Source organism: Plecotus auritus, assembly GCF_963455305.1.
Source record: "Plecotus auritus genome assembly, chromosome: 7".
Lineage (NCBI taxonomy): Eukaryota > Metazoa > Chordata > Mammalia > Chiroptera > Vespertilionidae > Plecotus > Plecotus auritus.
The window spans coordinates 19,771,325-19,791,074 of record NC_137774.1 but is presented as its reverse complement, the minus strand read 5'-3'; the positions used below and the strand labels follow the sequence as shown (position 1 = coordinate 19,791,074).

Below are 19,750 nucleotides of genomic sequence, written 5' to 3'. Positions count from 1 at the left end.
CATATCAGGTTTTGCACACTCCATCACAGCAACTGTGAAATTAAGCTACAGTACTAAAGAGCCTAATAAAGTCTGGCATATGGTAGCTTATATTATTTATCTTATATCTAGATTTTTACACTTTGGAAATAACCCTGGTGGTGAATCTTCAAAAGCACTGGACGTAGCTGAGGCATCTGAGAATTTGAGAATACAATGATCATTGAAGAATTAGACCTCTGTTACTAATGATTCTGTGAACTTCCCTATTGATCATCCAGTTACTCATGTGAAAAACCAGACTGGTTCTCTCACACCCCACATCTAATTCGTCAGCAAATCCAGCCAGCTCCCCTACAACACATACTCCCAAAGCAGCCCCTTCTCACCATCGGCTGTTACCACCTTGACCACAGTCCCATTCTACACTGCCATCACTGCCTCCCACCCACACTTTTCCTCCTATAGCCAATTCTCCAGGGAAAGCCACTTATCTTGTAAAACTTAAATCAGATCAATATTACCCCCTGCTCAAAACCCTCCTGGAGCTTCCCATACCCCCTGGAACTGATCCAACGAGGCCCTGCCTCTGTCCCTTGCTAATTGTTCTCCATACTGTCCTCATCACAATTCTCTGAATACTCCAACCACATATCCTGCTTTGGGGCCTTTGTACTTGCTGGTTCCCCACTTGAAATGCTCCTCCCATACCTATCACCATGGCTCACTTCCTCACATTGGTCAGGTCTCTGCCCAAATGTCACTTCCACCTTGACCACTGATCTGAAATAGAAGTTCTGGCCACCTTCTGTACTCCCTTATTTGGCTTTATTTTAATTCGTATCACCACCTGATGTTTGTTTCTTGCTATCTCCATGACTACAAGTTACCTGAGGGCAGGGCCCCCTCTTTCTTGTTCATTACTGTGACATCAATGCCTAGAACAGGGCCTGGTACACAGAGGTGCTTATGTATGAAGAAATGAGTTTAAATGGAAGATCAGAAAAGCCACTCCTTGGCAGCCAGAATTACCTTTTTTCCAGCCGTGGGGCTGCTCTCTGCACTCTGCATGGGACTCTTCTGCGGGCTTCGGTTCTCTTGGGGGACACATCTAGCCATGTACACGCTATAGTCTAGAAGCATCTTCTGCCGCACACTGCCCATCAGCTCCTTCTGCTTTGGCTGGGACATAATCTCCTCCACGCTGCCTTTACTGCTGCTGCGACTGTGGGTCAGGTGTCCTGAGGGACTGCTGTGTCTGCTGTGTGAGGGCAAAACCCCTGGAGCAAAGAAGTAAGGGCTGTTAATATAGATGAAGAAAAGGACTGCAAAGTAAATGAAATATAGAGGAAAACCACTGGGTTACACTGAGAAAAGCAGCTAAAAGGTTATCAAATGACTATTTAAAAAATAGTGATAGGTCATAAGGTTGGAAGTAAAAGTGGCTAAAATGCTATCAAATTACTATTTAAGAAATATTTATAAGGTAACTAGAGGCCCTGGAGGGGGGGTCCCTCAGCCCAGCCTGCCCCCTCTCACAGTCCAGGAGCCCTCAGTGGCGGGAGGCAACCCAGCGATCAGGGGAAGGAGACGCCCCATCACACCTCTGCTGCTGCCACTGCCAGCAGTGCAAACCTCGGCTGGCCCTGGTTACCTGAGCCTTGGGTGGCCCTGGGCAGCTGGGCAGCTGCCATCCAAGGCTTTTCTGTGCCTCGGGCCGGCCCTGGGTGGCTGGGGGCACAGAGGGGACTGGGGGACTCTGGAGGCAGGCGTGCGGAGCGGCCAGACCCGCCTGGGGGCAGGCCCGGCCTTGCCGCATGCTTGCTGCCCTGGCAGGGCTGAGGGGACTGGGCGCTGCCATATTTGAGGGTGTGGCAGTCAATTAGCATATTCCCTTCTTATTGGCTGTGGGCGCTGCCATATTTGTGACGCTATGAGGGTCAATTAGCATATTCCCTCTTTATTAGATAGGATACTCTCCACTCTAATAAAAATTTTTTAGAACAGTTTTTATTCCTCCCTAAGACCATTCACAGTAATGGGAGCCATGAAATACACTAGTAGGTACTTTTTTCTTTTTCCCAGTGATCTCTTAGGGTCAAATAAAGGACTGGCACATACCCAGGGACAAATGGAAAGTGGGCAGAAAGGTAATTGTTCATCCACAGCTCATGGCAATTCCAAATGTGCCATCTTCCATTCAATAAGGTTTTTATCAAGCACTTTTCTAGGCCAATTCCACATCAAAAACGGAGAATAATCCCTGCCTTTGAACTTGGGCACCTAGTCAAATAAATCACAATTTTCTGTAAAAAGTATTGTAGCTGAAGCAAGACTAAAGGACTTTTAGGGCAGAAAGAAGGGGGTGACCACTCTGCCCAACAGAGTGGAGAGGTGCTTACCCCAGTACTGATTTCCAAAGGTAGTGACCTCTGGTCTGCCTCTTGAAATAACTGGCATTTTCCTGGCCCAGGATGGGGAAGAGCATTCCAGGTAAAGGGAATAGTATCTATCTATCTATATAAAAGCCTAAGCGACCAAATGACTATTTGACTGGTCGCTATGATGCGCACTGACCACCAGGGGGCAGACGCTCAACACAGGAGCTACTCCCTGGTGGTCAGTGTGCTCACGCCTGATGAGCGCAGCTGCAGTGGGTCAGCCTCTCCAGTCTCTGTAGCAGTGTGCTACTGAGGCAGCGGCAGGCACAGTGGGCTGGGATGAGCAGGAGTGGCGCAGCACCCGGCCCAGGCTCCTCCCCGGCCCCTGCCACTTCATACACTATTACATGCCCCAAGGGGTCCCGGATTGCAAGAGGGTGCAAGCCAGGCTGAGGGACCTCACCGGTGCATGAATCCATGCCCCTGGCCTCTAGAATGTAATAACCAGTGACAGGTCACAATAAAGTTCAGTGAAGTTCCAAGCGGAGGACATGGGGCAGAGGGATAGGAATGAGCAGAGGTCATGATTATCGATGCAAATGCAGTGAGTCTAGATGCCAGAGGATGCTGCATTTATATGGTGATCCCGCATTTTGCTGGGGGACATAATTGAGCCCAGGGGCTTGACAGCACTAGCTGTCTCATTATAAATAGGGTTGTGCTGTTGCTTCTTCTTTCAGAGGAAATTTTTAGAAATTTTATAATACATAAATATAATCCTAAGGAACCAGAAAAGGCTAAAAACATACACCTGCAAATGGTTTCATCACTGGTTGAATGATTCTGGTTTTTTGTTTGTTTTTTTTAAAAAAAAAATATATATATATATATATATATTTTTTTTATTGATTTTTTACAGAGAGGAATAGAGAGTTAGAAACATCGATGAGAGAGAAACACTGATCAGCTGCCTCCTGCACACCTCCCACTGGGGATGTGCCTGCAACCAAGGTACATGCCCTTGACCGGAATCGAACCTGAGACCTTTCAGTCTTCAGGCCGACGCTCTATCCACTGAGCCAAACCGGTCAGGGCTGGTTGAATGATTCTGTATAAAGGGTCACAGTGATTGGCCTAAAAGGCAAATGATTCATGAGAACACACCTTAGGTGGCAGAGAGACAGTCATCAATTCAGAGTAGGCTTCCTTCCTTTCTATCTGGGAATGTCAATTCTCCCACAGGCCCTTTAAAAATACATAAACATTTAGCACACTTGTCATTACCTGATTTACTTCCAGAGACACCAGGTGGCTTCTTGATTTCCGACTTCAGCTTAGATGCCAGAATAAATCGCCTAAACCACTCCTCCTTTTCTCGGCCAGTTCTCCCAAAGAGATACAATATCTGATCTCTCTGGCCAGATCTTGTTCCTTCCTGAGGATGGGGTGGCTTCTTAGGGTCCTCGACTACCAGGTCTCTCTCAGCTGGTGGCTTTTCTTCAGAAGTCTCTTTATCAGTTTGGGCCTTGGACATAAAGTCATCTTGTTGACCAAGCTCGATGCAAATGGGATACTTTTTATTCCAGATTCGTTTTCGAGCCAAACTTTTAGGTACAAGATAAATCTACAGAGAAAGGGAAGTGATGATTCACATACTAAATTAAGAATTTGCTACATTGTGCCTTAAAATATGTAGAGTACAAATGCAAACTTTATAGTATTTTTTACTAAAATGATGAATGTGAAATAATTTCCACTTATCTATAACATGACTATAGACTTTGTAATAAGATTTTAGAAATGACTTGTTATTCTTCTTCAAAATTATTATAGAAAGTAAATGTTTAAGAATTTTGCAAGAGCTACGAATATCTATAATTTTCAGGTAATAATAGCACAATAATTATATAGTGGATCTTCATCAACTAAGTTTGGATATCAACTAAGTTTAATGACCCTGGGCCAAACGTAAGCTGGGAGGAAAACAAGAATTTATAAAACTAGATCTAGAGGGAAAATTCTATAACTAAAGCTATTTAAATATTTCTATAATTTTGGAAAAACTTAAAGATCAGTCATAGGAGTTATAAGAAGAACAGAGAATCTATAACTTTTTGGAATAACAAATAATTTACATTTCTCAAAAACACAAGTATATAATACTTTTATCAAAATGTAGTTATTTTGCATTAATTTTCACATTTATAGAGACTTCAGTAGTTATTATCCTGGCACCACTGCATACAGCTTTTTATTTGACTGAAAAACTTAACTCTCAAAGTCAGAAAAGTGTGCTATGCCCTTGTTCCTCGAAGTGTGGTTCCCGACCAGCAGCATGGGTATCACCTGGGAGTTCATAAAAATGCAGACTCCCAGGCTCCACTCAGAACTGCTGAATTCAAGTCTGCATTTAAAAAGATGCTCAGGAACCTGGCTGATGTGGCTCAGTGGTTGAGCATTGACCCAAGCATTCGATTCCTGGTCAGGACACATGCCTGGATTGCAGGATTGATCCACGGTGGAAGGCATGCAGGAGGCAGCCAATTGATGATTCTCATTGATGTTTGTATCTCTCCCCCTCCCTTCCTCTCTCTGAAATCAATAAAAAGTTTTTAAAAAATAAAATAAAAAGATGCTCTGGAGATTCATATGCACATTAACATTTGAAAGATTCTGCTCTAAATTGTACTAATACTGTAAACACACACACACACTTTTTAGGGGAAAAATGTTTTTCATTAATCTAAGTTTCCTAAATTAGTTGGACTTACCTTGCTGTCTGAGAGGTCGTAGATCTTCTGGCTGATGTAGGTGACCTCTGGCTTTGTTTCATTGTAGCTTGCCCTCCTGGATATATTTTTATTGGGCTTTGAAAGTCTTAAGGTCCCACCCTCAAGTCGAACAAAGACTGAATGTGTCAAAGTCGCATGGTAAGTTTCTGGATCATAGTTGTAAATTTCATTCATCCAACCCTGATGAAGAAAAACTTCTATTAGTAATATAAGAATAAATACAGATCAGATTCAATGTGAAAATGATGACCACTGGTATTTGGGACACTGAAATCAAACCTGATCATAACTCAAGTGTCAATTTACTAATGACTACAGGTTTCTGAAACAAGTGCTTAGCTTGAAGGATAATCAGTTCTGAGGAGTAATTTGGTATGTTTTTTGATAACTAAAAAGCTGGATTTGGGAGAGAATGACAATCCATGTCCATTATCCTAAATAAAAGGTTATTTTCCTTTTGTAAAGCTGACAAGCAAATCAAGAAACTCAAAAGTATTGTTCATGTAAACAGATCAAGTCTTTTGTCCTGACCTCCTCTGGGGGTGAGTTATCCCACCCAACCTGGTCTTCCTCAGTAGCCAAATACATACACCCTCTTCTCAGCCTACTTGCAAACGATCTTTGAAATTTCACAGACCATATTAACTCATGCTACTATTCCAGGACCCAGAGAACACCTACCACTCTATTTCTATTTCACTAAAATAATATAGTAAAGCAGATAATTGAGAATTAGGCATTAAATAAACCATAGATATGATCAATATGTCAAAAATCAAAAGTGTATAGTTACTTACATGAGTAAAATATTGGTCCAGGGTCCCCTCTCAATCAATATAAATGTACTTATACATTGATTTTTTTAAGAGAACGAACATATTGAAGTGTATGAACAACATACAAAGGCTCAACACACCATAAAATTGTGCTAAAGCTAATCTCACAGCTGTAATCAATATCCATCATTTAACATTCTGCCTGCCCCATAGTACTTTCAGATGACATGGGTGGCCCAGATCTCTTTAAAAGAAGTTCTCTAGGGAATTTTAATTGATATCTTCCCACTCCTTCCCCAACCCCCATTTTATAAATGTCTTTCTAATGAGCAGAGAAATGCTAACACTCACTACACTAGAATTGAGATTGTCATTCTTTTCAAGGAATAGCCATTTCTACGGTGAGTACTTGATCTCACCTTCAAGTCTGGAGGACCTCTGCAAATGAGAAATACTCAGATTTATCTTTTATTCATTTATCTATTCATCAAAACATTAACTGAGCTTCTCTATAGACCAAGTAACGTGTCAGGAGTTGATACAAAGATTAAAAATAGGACAGTATTCTTGACCCAAATCAGTAGAGAAGAATTAAGCCTTCATTTTAGCATCTTATGACCCCACTGGAGCAACCATAAAAAAATTTGGCACAAAGAATATGTCATGGAAGTAAAATTAGATAAGTATACTTCTTTGTCTTGGGAGTTGTGACTAAAATTTATGAGCCAATTATACAGATTTATGTACTTCAATATATTTTATTGCATGAGATAGGAGTATCTCTCCCTCCTCCCAAAGAGTCACTTGTATCTATTAAAAAATGTTGAATCAAAAAGCAGTAACCATGAAAAGAAGGTGTGATCTAGGTGTTTATAAAGAAATAGCAATGACCAGAGCAATGAATAAAAAAAGGGAACAAGCAATACAGAGCATAGTGGGGCCTGAAGTGGACTGTATGGTCACAGCATCTGTTTAGATGGCTCTAGTTTGCAAAGTGTAGAACTAAGTATATTTTTTGGTTCACAGTTTTTTTGCCCTTTTCTTTAGTCTGTTAGTGTGGTGAAGTTACACTAATTGATTTTCAAATGCTGAACTAGTCTTGCATTCCTGGGGAAATTATTATTGCTTATGATGAGTTGAAGTTGGATCATACCAGTTCATGAGAGCCGATTCTACATCTCTTCCCAACTATACCTTCAGTGATTTCATGTTGGTAGCTTGCAACTGACTGGTGGGAGTTCTTACACCATGAAAATCAGTGAACAGTACAAAGAGGGCTTACAGGCCACCCCAGAGAACCAGTTTATCACCACAACACTATGATTATCCTTTTTATACATTGCTGAGTTTGATTGCTAATACTTTGTTCATTTTCCCTCTAAGTTGACATGCTGCTCAAGCCATAATGACTTTCTCCATGCTAACAGTACTTTATTAAGGTACAATTTGCATGTAGTAAAAGGAACAAATCTTATACCTATGATTTCAAAAATACTAATGTTCATAATAATAGCTGACATTTAAGCTCATATTATGATCTAGGCACTTCAAGGTGCATTATCTCCTTTACTTCTGTCAATTCCCTATAATTTTATAGGTGAGGAAAATAGTGAGAGAGGTAAGTGATTTGCCTAGAGAGTGGTTTTTAAAAAAAGTGATCTAGAGATTGGCAAATCTGAGACTTAAACCAAGTCTACCTGACTCTGAGGTCCAGGCTCCTATTCACCTCCACAGCACAGACCCACCTTCAGTCTAACACCTGGTGTTTCCTCAGATCATGGCAATGATGGCACTTCTCCCAGGAAGCTGCCCTGATCACCTAAGTTACTTTCCTCCTATCACTGTATCTGTTAACTGCCTGGTTTACTTAACCACAAACTCCTCAAGACAATAATAGTTGTAACAAATGTTTGGCAACTGAGTACATAAATGTAGCCTTATTCAGAGGGTGGCTGTGAGGGTTGAATAAAAGCTGTATATAAAGCACAGATAAGGACAGTTCCAGATGCATAAGTGGAGACAAGCAAAAGAATGTGCTGGGACCATACTAAGTGCAGGGAGCTGTGGAGGTTACTTTAAAGTAGGCAACTTGGTCACTGTTCCCAACCAAAAAAAACAAGTTATAATTACACAAAATAGCACAGGTAAAGAAAATAAGTAACCACAGAAAGAATCCTAAGAGTAAAAAAAGTTAAAGCTTTTCAGAAACTGAACAAACTCCATCTTATACAGCAGAGAGAGATGGGTGACTGGAGCCCAGGTTTTCTGACTCCCGTGTAGGGCTCTTTCCAGAACACTACAAGCTTTGATAGGAAACCAGAGACACTTACAGGGGATGCTACTTAACCCACATTAATCAAGTATCCAAGATGCAGACTGGCCATTGGGAGTACATCCAAGATGTACTCAGGCCAAGAGGTGGCCAAGCATGACTCGAGTCCCTCTCATTCTGTACCCCTAATGCACCCCTACAGACAAAAACCAGGCTGCCCTTGCAGAAAGCAATTTCCCAATGCAAATCCTAATTGCCTTTTACACCACTGATCAGTCAGTTTTTTCTGGGGCTTAACCATCTCCCTGGTAAGCTGCACATGGAACTTCCAGAGCTAAGTGGTCAAACATCAAATCCTGAGAGCAGTCCAGCAACTCAAAGGCCTTCATCCTGTTTCTTTATATAATCTCAGCCCTTCACTGCTCAGCTATTCTAAAATTCTCAACTCTGAATTTCTTACCAAGTAAGACATTACTACAACTTTATTTTGTTATGGGACATGGGAGTGGGTATAAAGAGATACAGCATATAGTTAGCAACTCAATGCATTTCTATAGTCAACTGCAAAGCTCAGATATGCTCTCAACCCACACTAAAGTGACTCCGACAAGCCTTGCTTCTTTCTGAAGCTGGAACTGTTAAAAATGGAGATAGTGCATGCCACTGAAGGACAATGACCACAGTCAGCCAGGCTGCAGCTGTCTGGCCCACAGACTGGTCCTGTGATTCCGTTTGTAAAAGGTCAGGGTTTTCTCTTCAATCTCTGGTGGATTTAGAAGCCATGTCTGGCTGAAAGTACAAACTGCAATCTATTAAGAGACTTATTTAATACTTAGAAAGATTAAAAGCTACAATTAACCTTTTGCAAAATAATAAAGTCTGGAAGAACTACTATTGTGCTCACTTCTGGTTAAAGGGCCAATCAGGAGGTCAAGGCCTGATGCTGAGCTGACAAGAGAAAAACACCAGCCTCTGGCCTGAGGAAGTGAAGGGCATTTCTCTGTCTTCAGTGCATGAGGTTCCTGGGCTGACACCCTGCTGTCACAGGGCTGTGCTGGCATTTCAAGCTGCCTGTCACTCACATCCCCTGTATTATTCCTTCATCTAGTCTAACAGGGAAGGTACAAATCCTAAATAGAAGAACAGAGCCACGACCTGAGGCCCCTGCTGCTGAAAATTATCTCTAAAGTAGACAAAAAGGTGATTACTTTTCTTTTGTCCCCCAGGCTAAAACATAAGCAGGGTTTTCTTTTTGCCAGGCTTAAACCCTTTTTGATGTATTTATTTGATGGTTTAGAACTGGAGGCATCAGTTAAAACATGATATCATAGATCATGGAGTTAGAGAATATGGCAGGAACAGTTTACTCAACTTTATAGAACTTTAGATCCAAATTTGGTTTTTCCTATAAAAGACAAACAGAGCTATACTTATACAGAATTCATACTATGAATGATAGCCTCAAGCAAATAGTCAACTCTCAAAATAAATGCTGCTTGAAGACACCATCAAGAATAAAGAGAGCCCTAGCTGGTTTGGCTCAGTGGATAGAGCGTTGGTCTGTGAACTGAAGGGTCCCAGGTTCGATTCCGGTCAAGGGCACATGCCCGGGTTGCGGGCTTGATTCCCAGTAGGGGGCGTGCAGGAGGCAGCCGATCAATGATTCTCTCTCATCATTGATGTTTCTACCTCTCTCTCCCGCTTCCTTCCTCTCTGAAATCAATGTTATCTCCTTCCTCTCTGAAGTCAATGTTGTCTATTGACATCTATTAAAAAAAAAAAAAAAGAATAAAGGGAAAAATAAAGTCCATTAGGGGAGGGAAGCATCAGCATCAATACCATCCACATCCTCCAACTACCTGTTTCAAGGTCACCTTCACAGCAACATCACTAGAAGCAATGGAGTCACGCCTAAAGCCACAGATTCTGCCTGTACCTGAGAAAATGGCTTTTATCCCAGCTTTTCCCATCCTTTGGGGCAGCATCTCTCCAAGAATACTTTTAGTAATGCAATGGCAAATAGTAATAGAGGTCAGAGACAACAAGCATTCAAATTAGATAGAAAATAACATGATCTCTGAAGAACCACTGAAACAATCAAGGTCTGATTTCTGTTACTACACAATAAGCATTAAGCCATATTAACAGGTAAGTGTTGAAATTATAAGATGATAAATAGATTAGCAAGCAAATAAATTAGTAGCTTTCAAACTTTTTAGAACGGAGTAAACATTTTTTGAGTATGTACCCATAATATATACATTTACCTATAAATTATGTACATGTTCTAATATAATACAGCTTTTATAAAAAAATGAAAAAGAGAAATAAAGAGAAGATAAAATTTTTAAGTTTTTCCTTTCTGATAGCTTTTTCTATCTTCACCTGACACCTCAAGGCACAATACTTAAGGTGAGGCTCATGGTTAATGATAATGAATGTAAATCCATATTTCAAATAATGCTGAAAAATTCCAAGGACTTTAGCCAAAGGTCAATATATGGTAACCTATATGCTGAATATCAGCAAGGCTTATTTATTATTTACATTCTTAGGAAGAGTAAAAATATACACAAATAGAGACTCTGATATTTTCTTCTTGTATAGTGCCTTCAACAACTCAATTTGGAAACCACTGAAAGAAGCAACTGAATGAAACAGGGCCACAACAGGAGCCTGGGCACCAACACCAAGATGTATAGATTGTGGGGCCATGTTGCTTATAATCTTGTAGTCTTTGTAGGTACAGCAAACTTCTTAAAGACTAGTTATTGTACAATAAAAAGTCTTTGATGGATTTAGTACTTTATTATATTAAATATAAATTTTAGAGATGAAAATACATCTAACATTGATTTTTTCCCCCCCATGATTAATACCCTATTCTCCCAAAAACATGATGAGAAATGTCAGTTCCACAATGCCCATAGCCTCTCCCCTCCTCTATAAATGACACCTGGGACAAAACCAAAGAGGATGGTCCTAGAATACCTTGATGGAATTTAGGAGACATTTGCCCAAGGAAACAATGCTATAAACTGTAGTTATACATTGGCTGACTAGAATTACAGTTCAGGACTAGAATTACAGTTCAGCCATGCCGTAAGTTAATGAGTTGAGTGGAAAATTGGCAAAATGTTGATCATTGTTGAAGCTGGGTGTTGGGTGCATGGGGGTTCATTTTACTGTCTCTCTACTTTTGTGCATACCTGAAATTTCCTACAATAAAACATTTAGAAAGTTCAAATAATCATTTTGGGGTCACCTGACCTCCTTAACAATTGTTCCCATGGAATTCAGGAAGCCTATGAAGCACCTGCTTGTAAGGGAAAATGCCTGCACTAAACATCTCACCTGATAATCTTCTGTGGCCATGAGGGGCCCTGGAAACAGCCATGTTTATAAAAGCTGTACATAAAAACTCAGTGACCCATTACCGAGGCAGGATAGTTTCAGTTAATTATGGTGTAGAAATATACGCTTTTTTATTTCTTGTACTCCTTGTATTGAGGGTTGTATGAGACCAAATGAAATCAATCCAAGTCTCTTTGGGCTGTATTTAATAAGGCTGTTTTATCCTTAAGATTGCTCACTCTAATTTCTTAAAAGAAAGAATTGCATGAGATTCAGATTAAATTTACATGTTTTATTTTCTTCACAAAATTGATAATGTTCTCCCTATTAAATTATTCTTTTATATAGCAAAACCAAAGCCTGTATTTAGGGAATCTAATTACTTTTTTAAAACATCTAAATGTGACATGACCAAACCTTGTTTGGAGAAACAAGGTTCTCCGAAATTCATTTCTATTAGTCTTGCAATGGGGTACTTGCAATTTTAGTCAACCTGCTATGCCATATCTCTTAAAGAGAGAACACTGGAAACTGACACTCTACTGCTGTGTTCTGCAGGTGGTGTATAAGTCTGAGATAAAGAATCTAACTCATGAATATAGCTCAAAACTGCATGAGTCATACAAACATAAATCCAAGTAACTTATGGAATCTTCATGAACCTTCTCATTATAGATATGTGGAAACATAAGTATACTCCTGGTGAAGTGACTTCTCATTCTTGGAGAAGGAACATCCAACTTGCCTAAGAACGCTCAGCAAAAACAAACATTCCAGGTGCTATATGCTGACTCTAAATGCCCCATCCTCCCCTGGCCCAAATCCATACTCTTCCCCAGGGTCCCCAGCTCAGAGTAACTAACTAAGCATCCAAAATAACACCCCCAGAAGTTAACTTACCCAGATTGCCATGTTTAAGTCATGCTAGTTTCTATTAACATTTTAGTCTTCCTTCTGACTTTCACATGTTCACATGTCACTTTGTGTTGAATGACTGTGGCAACCTTTTTTCCTATTTGATGCTTTTCATCAGCTATGGATTTTAAACATTAAGAACAAGCAGGCTTTGGAGGAGGTCCTAAGAGTTCTTCTATGGACTTTATGACAGCTCTTTATCCTCACAGAAGCTCTGACTATTTCTATTACAGACAGTACCTGCTGATCAGCAGGATACCTTGAGGCTTAACCAACTGCTCATTCGTCTTTGAGCATAGCTAGTACTTGGATGCAAAGTGGCCTTTTTGGCTCACCATCCCACAGAATCATCAGCATCATTTTAAATACAAATGTCTGAAGTGTGATGGAATAATAAAATCCCCCGGATAAAGTACTGAAAAGCTTTACTTTTCTCTTCCTTTTCCTTAGCATGTGAAGTCACATTGCAAAGCTCCTTGAATTGTTTCAGGAGCCATAAAGGAACCAGGCTCTCAGTCCAGGCTGCAAGGATTGCCTGTATCCACCGATGAGAACTTACATGGCTCAGAGGCTTAAAAACACTGGTCAAAAATAGTTCTCAAGCATCAAGGTCCCTGCCTAAATGTTTCATGGGGCTCTCAGATGGGAGTTTACTTAAGGTATAAAGTTTGCAGGGTCACTGTCAAGGGACTGGGCCTCTGTACCAGACAGCTTTATCACAGGCAGCTTTTATAGCATACTTTGTCAGTGATGTCTCTAAAACACTAAAATTTAGGTTCTCTAAAGTTGTTAAAAAGTTTCCAAACTTGCCCTCAAGAATCATACCATTATATCCTTTATAAACACCAATTACATAGAATCAGATGTGCATAAAATAACTCAAAATAGCTGGATTCACCCTAGAAACATGTTGTTCACAGATCTGCTCAAAGTTAGACTTCACTATACTTTCCTTATCACAACATTTGGGTACCAAAGTTAATGTCAACACTGCTAAATGTTTTAAAGTGTCATAATTTTAAAATAGTTCCCAAGAGTATGACCTCCTACTCAGTAAAATTAATTAAGACCAAAGCATATTTGCATTTGAAATCTTTGGCTTGCGACATAGACCCAACCCTTCTAATCACTAGTAGTGTCCCTTTTAAAAATAAGGACTGTTTTTAGTCAGGTTTCTAAAAACAGGCCTGAATACCAAACAAAATATCTCAAGTGAAAATGTACTTTTCCTCATTAGTAACAAAGCCATTCTAAACAAGTTAAGGCTAAGAATGAAAAACAATTACCAAATTTGATCAATCAGAGTTGTTCAAACATCAATCAGGAAGAATACTCATAAAACAGCCTAAGACAATTTGGATTACAAGTGTCAGTCCATGACAGCACCCTAGAAGTACTTATTCTCTACAAGGAAAATTTAAATACATTTATCCAAGCAAAAAAACCTTCCTTAAAATGAATAGTCTTGCCCTTGCGGGTGGCTTAATTGGTTGGAGCATCATTCTGTATACCAAAAGGTTGCGGGTTCAGCCTGGCTGGTATTGCTCAGTGGTTGAGTGTTGACCTCTGAACCAAGAGGTCACAGTTTGATTCCTGGTCAGGGCATATGCTCGGATGGTGGGCTCAATCCCCAGTGTGCAGGAGGCAGCCAATCAGTGATTCTCTCTAATCATTGATGTTTCTGTCTCTTACTCTCCTTTCCTCTCTGAAATCAATAAAAGAAAAACATTCGTAAAAAGTTGTGGGTTCAATTCCTGGTCAGGGCACATACCTAGGTTTTGGGTTTTATGCCTAGTCGGGGTGCACATGGGAGGCAATCTATCGATTGGAGGCAACAGTGAAGATTTAAAAAAATTTTCCCAGAACAATTAAGTACTCAAACCAGTTTAAAATGAATGTCACAGACAAGCCATTAGGCATTGGAGTTAAAGATAAGTACCATTTTTCTTTGCTAAAGTTATCAGTAACTTACTTAGAGGGCATGTTATATGCCCTCTAAGTAGTCACAGTACCACCCTATCGAAAAAGCTTAGCAACCATGAATAATGAGTCTCTTTTGCTTCACTTCAAACATTAATACTAAGCTTAAGTGTGTCACATCCTCAAGATTCAGCACCAGCTTTCTCTTTAAATAGAAGCAGTGTCATAACATATTGCCATGTAAAAGAAAGAAAAAAGTCAGGCTGCAAAATATGTGGTCCCATTAAATCAAAACAAAAAGAGTGTATGAGTCTGCATGTGTGTGATGTATATACTCATACATGCAGAAGTTGTTGTTTTTTTAAGTAGGATATATGCTAAATCATCCTATATAATAAAAGCATAATATGCAAATCCACCAGTTGGCAGGATGTGGGGCCGGCGAGGAGGCGGCACCAGCCAGGCCCACCAAGGCGCGTACCAGTGGGCAGAGAGAGGGTACGGTGATGGGAGGGAAGGGGGAGAGGCGGCAGCAACCAGCAGCAGTGGAGGGGCAATGGAAGGGGTGGGGCCACGCCAGCTGGTGCCAGCCCCTGAGGTGCTGGCCCCTGATCTACCCGCCTGGTTGCCTCCCACAGAGGGAGGCCTGCGGCCTGATCACCACGTCGGTGATGGGGCCTGCCCGGTCACCTCCCGCAGAGGGAAGCCACCAGTGGCAGCGGCAGTAGCAGGATGATGGGGGCAGTGCTGTCCCCTGATCGGCCAGCTGGTCGCCTCCTGCAGAGGGAGGCCAGACTTCGGCTTAAGCCATCAGTAGGATATCCCCTGAGGGCTCTGGACTGTGAGAGGGCACAGGCCAGGCTGAGGGTTCCCCCCTCCCCTGAGTGCATGAATTTTTGTGCACCGGGCCTCTAGTTAACTATAATCCCTCCCAATAGTGTGATAAAGAATAAATTGTTGCCCTGGCTGTTGTGGCTCAGTTAGTTGGTTGAGCATGCATGAAAAGGTTGCTGTTTCAATTCCTGGTCAGGGCACATGCATGGGTTGTGGGCTCACTCCCCAGTGGATGTTTTGTTTTCACATCAATGTTTCTCCTCTTCCCCTCTCTCTCTAAAAAAATCAATAAAAAATCGTGAAAGCCCTAACCAGTTTGGCTCAGTGGATAGAGTGTCGGCCTGAGGACTGAAAGGTCCCAGGTTCGATTCCAGTCAAAGGCATGTACCTTGGTTGCGGGCACATCCCCAGTAGGGGGTGTGCAGGAAACAGCTGATCGATGTTTCTCTCTCATCGATGTTTCTAACTATCCCTCTCCCTTCCTTTCTGTAAAAAATCAATAAAATAGTGTTTTTTTTAAATCTTAAAAAAATTTTTTTCTTTGGTTTTTCTGTGTTTTTTAAACATTGACAATGCATTTTTGAATAAGATAAAACATTTGTGAAATTAAAAATAAAAAAACCCAGTTATTTTAGACCCCCAGGGTTCTTCCCCTTGTTTTGTTTGTTTTGCTATAAAGAGATATCATGGTGCCATTTTTTTTGAGCATTCTTATTTAAATGGGGTGGAGGAAAACCTATTAACAGAGAAATTAAACAAGCTCAGAACTACCAAAAAACTAAATAAAAAAACCCAGAAAACATCAATTATTGGCAAGGATGAGAAAGTAGAGAAACTGGAACTCTTGTGCATTGTTGGTGGGAATCTAAAATGGTATAGCTATTATTGAACATAGTACAGTGGTTCCTCAAAAAATTAAAAAGAGAATTACAATATGATCCTGCAATCCCACTTGAGTATGTATTTTTTTAAAAAATGGAAGCAGGGTCCTGAAGAGGCAGTTGTATAACCGTGTTCATGGCAGCATTATTCACCATAGCTAAAACATGGAAGCAACCCAAGTGTCCATTTACAGATGAATGGATAAGCAAAATTCTATCTAATAAAAGAGTAATACACAAATTGACCATCACTCCAAGACATAAGATGGCTGCCCCCATGTAGACACAAGATGGCCGCCACAAGATGGCAGGCAGGGGAGGGCAGTTGTGGGTGATCAGGTCAGCAGAGGAGGGCAGTTGGGGAAGACCAGTTGGGGGGGACCCAGGCGTGCAGGGGAGGGCAGTTGGGGGGGGACCAGGCCTGCAGGGGAGGGCAGTTGGGAGGGACCAGGCCTGCAGGGGAGGGCAGTTGTGGGCGATCAGGCAAGCAGGGAGGGCAGTTAGGGGTGACCCGGCCGGCAGAGGAGGGTAGTTGGGGGAGACCACGTCAGCAGGGGAGGGTAGTTGTGGGGGAACAGGACTGCAGGGGAGGGCAGTGGAGGGGGGGAACCAGGCCTTCAGTGGAGGGCAGTTGGGGGGGACCAGGCCTGCAGGGGAGGGCAGTGGAGGGGGGGAACCAGGCCTGCAGTAGAGGGCAGTATGGGGGGGACCAGGCCTGCAGGGGAGGGCAGTACGGGGGGGACCAGGCCTGCAGGGAAGGGCAGTTGGGGGCGGCCAGGCCAGCAGGGGAGAGCAGTTAGGGGCAACCAGGCCTGCAGGGGAGGGCAATTGGGGGGGGCCAGGCCTGCAGGGGAGGGCAGTTAGGGGTGACCAGGCCAGCAGGGGAGGGCAGTTAGGGGGAACCAGGCCTGCAGGGGAGGGCAGTTAGGGACAATCAGGCCGGCCGGGGAGCAGTTAGGCGTCGATCAGGCTGGCAGTGGAGGGGTTAGGGGGTGATCAGGTTGGTAGGCAGGAGCGGTTAGGGGCAATCAGGCAGAGGCAGGCGAGCAATTGGGAGCTAGCAGTCCTGGATTGTGAGAGGGATGTCCAATTGCCCATTTAAACGGGCAGTCGGACATCCCTCAAGGGGTACCAGATTGGAGAGGTGCAGGCTGGGTTGAGGGACACACACTGCCCCGTGCATGAATTTCGTGCACCGGGCCTCTAGTGTGGTATATATACAAACAATAGAATATTATTTAGTCTTAAAAAGGAAGAAAATTCTGCAATATACTACAACATGGATGAACCTTGAGGACATTATGCTAAGTGAAATAAGCCAGTCACAAAATGACAAAGACTATATGATTCCACTTACTAGTATATGAGGTACTCAGAATATTTAAAAATACACACACAGGAGAAACCAAGATGGTAGCATAGGTAAACACCTAAACTGCTGCCTCGCACAACAAAACTACAACTAAAAGACAAAACGGACATCATCCAGAACCACAGGAAGGCTGGCTGAGTGGAAATTCTACAACTAGAAGGATAGAGAAAAGCACACTGAGACTCAGAGGAGCTGCAGGAGGCAAAGGTACTGAGACGGGCGCGGAGAGGATTGGCAACTGAGTGCGTGGCTGGCTTTCTCAAGCGGGAGGGAGACAATAGCTCCCGACTGCGCTGAACTCCAGTTCCGGGTGAGATTCTGGGGACCCAGACTCATTTGGGGAGAAACTAGACTGTCTGGCAGCGGGCAGAATTCGAGGGCGGCTTTCTCTCAGAGGTGCTTGCAGCGATTACCACGGGACACTGAGACACAGGGACCTATTAGGGCAGGGCTGACAGGAAACCAGTGCTGTCTGCTCCACCCTGAGACTCCGCCCCATCCAAGCTGAGCACAGAGGCTTTTGCAAGTCTTGTCTCCAGCACAGAAGTTCTCCCAGCGTAGACACAGCTGATCCTCACAGCCAATTGGCCTGGAGGTCAATTCCTCCCAGTGATACCAACAACAATCAAGGCTTAACTACAAGACTGTGCACACAGCCCACAAAGGGGTGCACCAAGAGTGTCTACCTCAGGTAACTGGGGAGGCTGAGCCACTGGACCCTATAGGACACCTAGCACACAAAGCCACTCTATCAACTCAGGGAAGCAGCCAAAAAGTGGAGACAAAGAAACAGGTCACAAATAAAAGAAATGGAGGAAAGCAAACAACTGGATATAGAGTTCAAAACCACGGTCATAAGGTTTTTCAAGAATTTCCTGGAAAAGGCCGATAAATTTAGTGAGACCCTTGAAGATATGAAAAAGGACCAACTAGAAATTAAGCATACACTGACTGAAATAAAAAATAATATACAGAGATCCAACAGCAGACTAGAGGATCACAAGAACCAAGTCAAAGATTTGAAATACAAAGAAGCAAAAAACACCCAGCCAGAAAAGCAAAAAGAAAAAAGAATCCAAAAATATGAAGATAGCGTAAGAAGCCTCTGGGACAACTTCAAGCGTACCAACATCAGAATTATGGGGGTGCCAGAAGAAGAGAGAGAGCAAGATACTGAAAACCTATTTGAAGAAATAATGACAGAAAACTTCCCCCACCTGGTGAAAGAAATAGACTTACAAGTCCAGGAAGCGCACAGAACCCCAAACAAAAGGAATCCAAAGAGGACCACACCAAGACACATCATAATTAAAATGCCAAGAGCAAAAGACAAAGAGAGAATATTAAAAGCAGCAAGAGAAAAACAGTTAGTTACCTACAAGGGAGCACCCATACAACTGTCAGCTGATTTCTCAATAGAAACTATGCAGGCCAGACAGGAGTGGCAAGAAATATTCAAAGTGATGAATAGCAAGAACCTACAACCAAGATTACTCTACCCAGCAAAGCTGTCATTCAGAATTGAAGGTCAGATAAAGAGCTTCACAGATAAGAAATAACTAAAGGAGTTCATCACCACCAAACCAGTATTATAAGAAATGCTGAAAGGAATTCTTTAAGAAGAGGAAGAAGAAGAAAAAGGTAAAGATAAAAATTATGAACAACAAATACATATCTATCAACAAGTGAATCTAAAAATCAAGTGAATAGCCAAAACCGGTTTGGCTCAGTGGATAGAGCGTCAGCCTGCGGACTGAAGGGTCCCAGGTTCGATTCCGGTCAGGCGCATGTACCTTGGTTGCGGGCACGTCCCCAGTGGGGGGTGTGCAGGAGGCAGCTGATCGATGTTTCTCTCTCATTGATGTTTCTGACTCTCTGTCCCTCTCCCTTCCTCTCTGTAAAAAATCAATAAAATATATTTAAAAAAAAAATAAAAATCAAGTGAATAAAAAAATCTGATGAACAGAATAAACTGGTAAATATAACAGAATCAGGGGCATAGAAAGGGAGTGGACTGACAATTCTCAGGGGGAAAGGGGTGTGGGGGGTGTGGGAAGAGACTGGACAAAAATCGTACACCTATGGATGAGGACAGTGGAGGGGAGGTAAGGGCAGAGGGTGGGGTGGGAACCGGGTGGAGGGGAGCTATGGGGGAAAAAAGAGGAACAATTGTAATAATCTGAACAATGAAGATTTATTAAATTAAAAAAAAAAGCAAATTCCAAAGCCAAAAATAAATAAATAAATAAAAACACACACACACAAAAACAGAAA

The 19,750-nt window shown here is 42.1% G+C and overlaps 1 protein-coding gene across 2 annotated transcripts in view; it reads right to left on the bottom strand.

The window, feature by feature from the left end:
• TEX2 (testis expressed 2) overlaps positions 1-19,750 on the bottom strand; it is a 101,164-nt gene that overhangs the window by 35,028 nt on the left and 46,386 nt on the right. For both annotated transcript variants that reach the window (XM_080682315.1, XM_080682316.1), the window contains exons 3-5: positions 5,132-5,332; positions 3,645-3,984; positions 1,012-1,259 (exon numbers count right to left, since the gene is read on the bottom strand). In XM_080682315.1, coding sequence (XP_080538441.1) covers positions 1,012-1,259; positions 3,645-3,984; positions 5,132-5,332 — 789 coding nt within the window. The remainder of the gene's footprint in view (positions 1-1,011; positions 1,260-3,644; positions 3,985-5,131; positions 5,333-19,750) is intronic.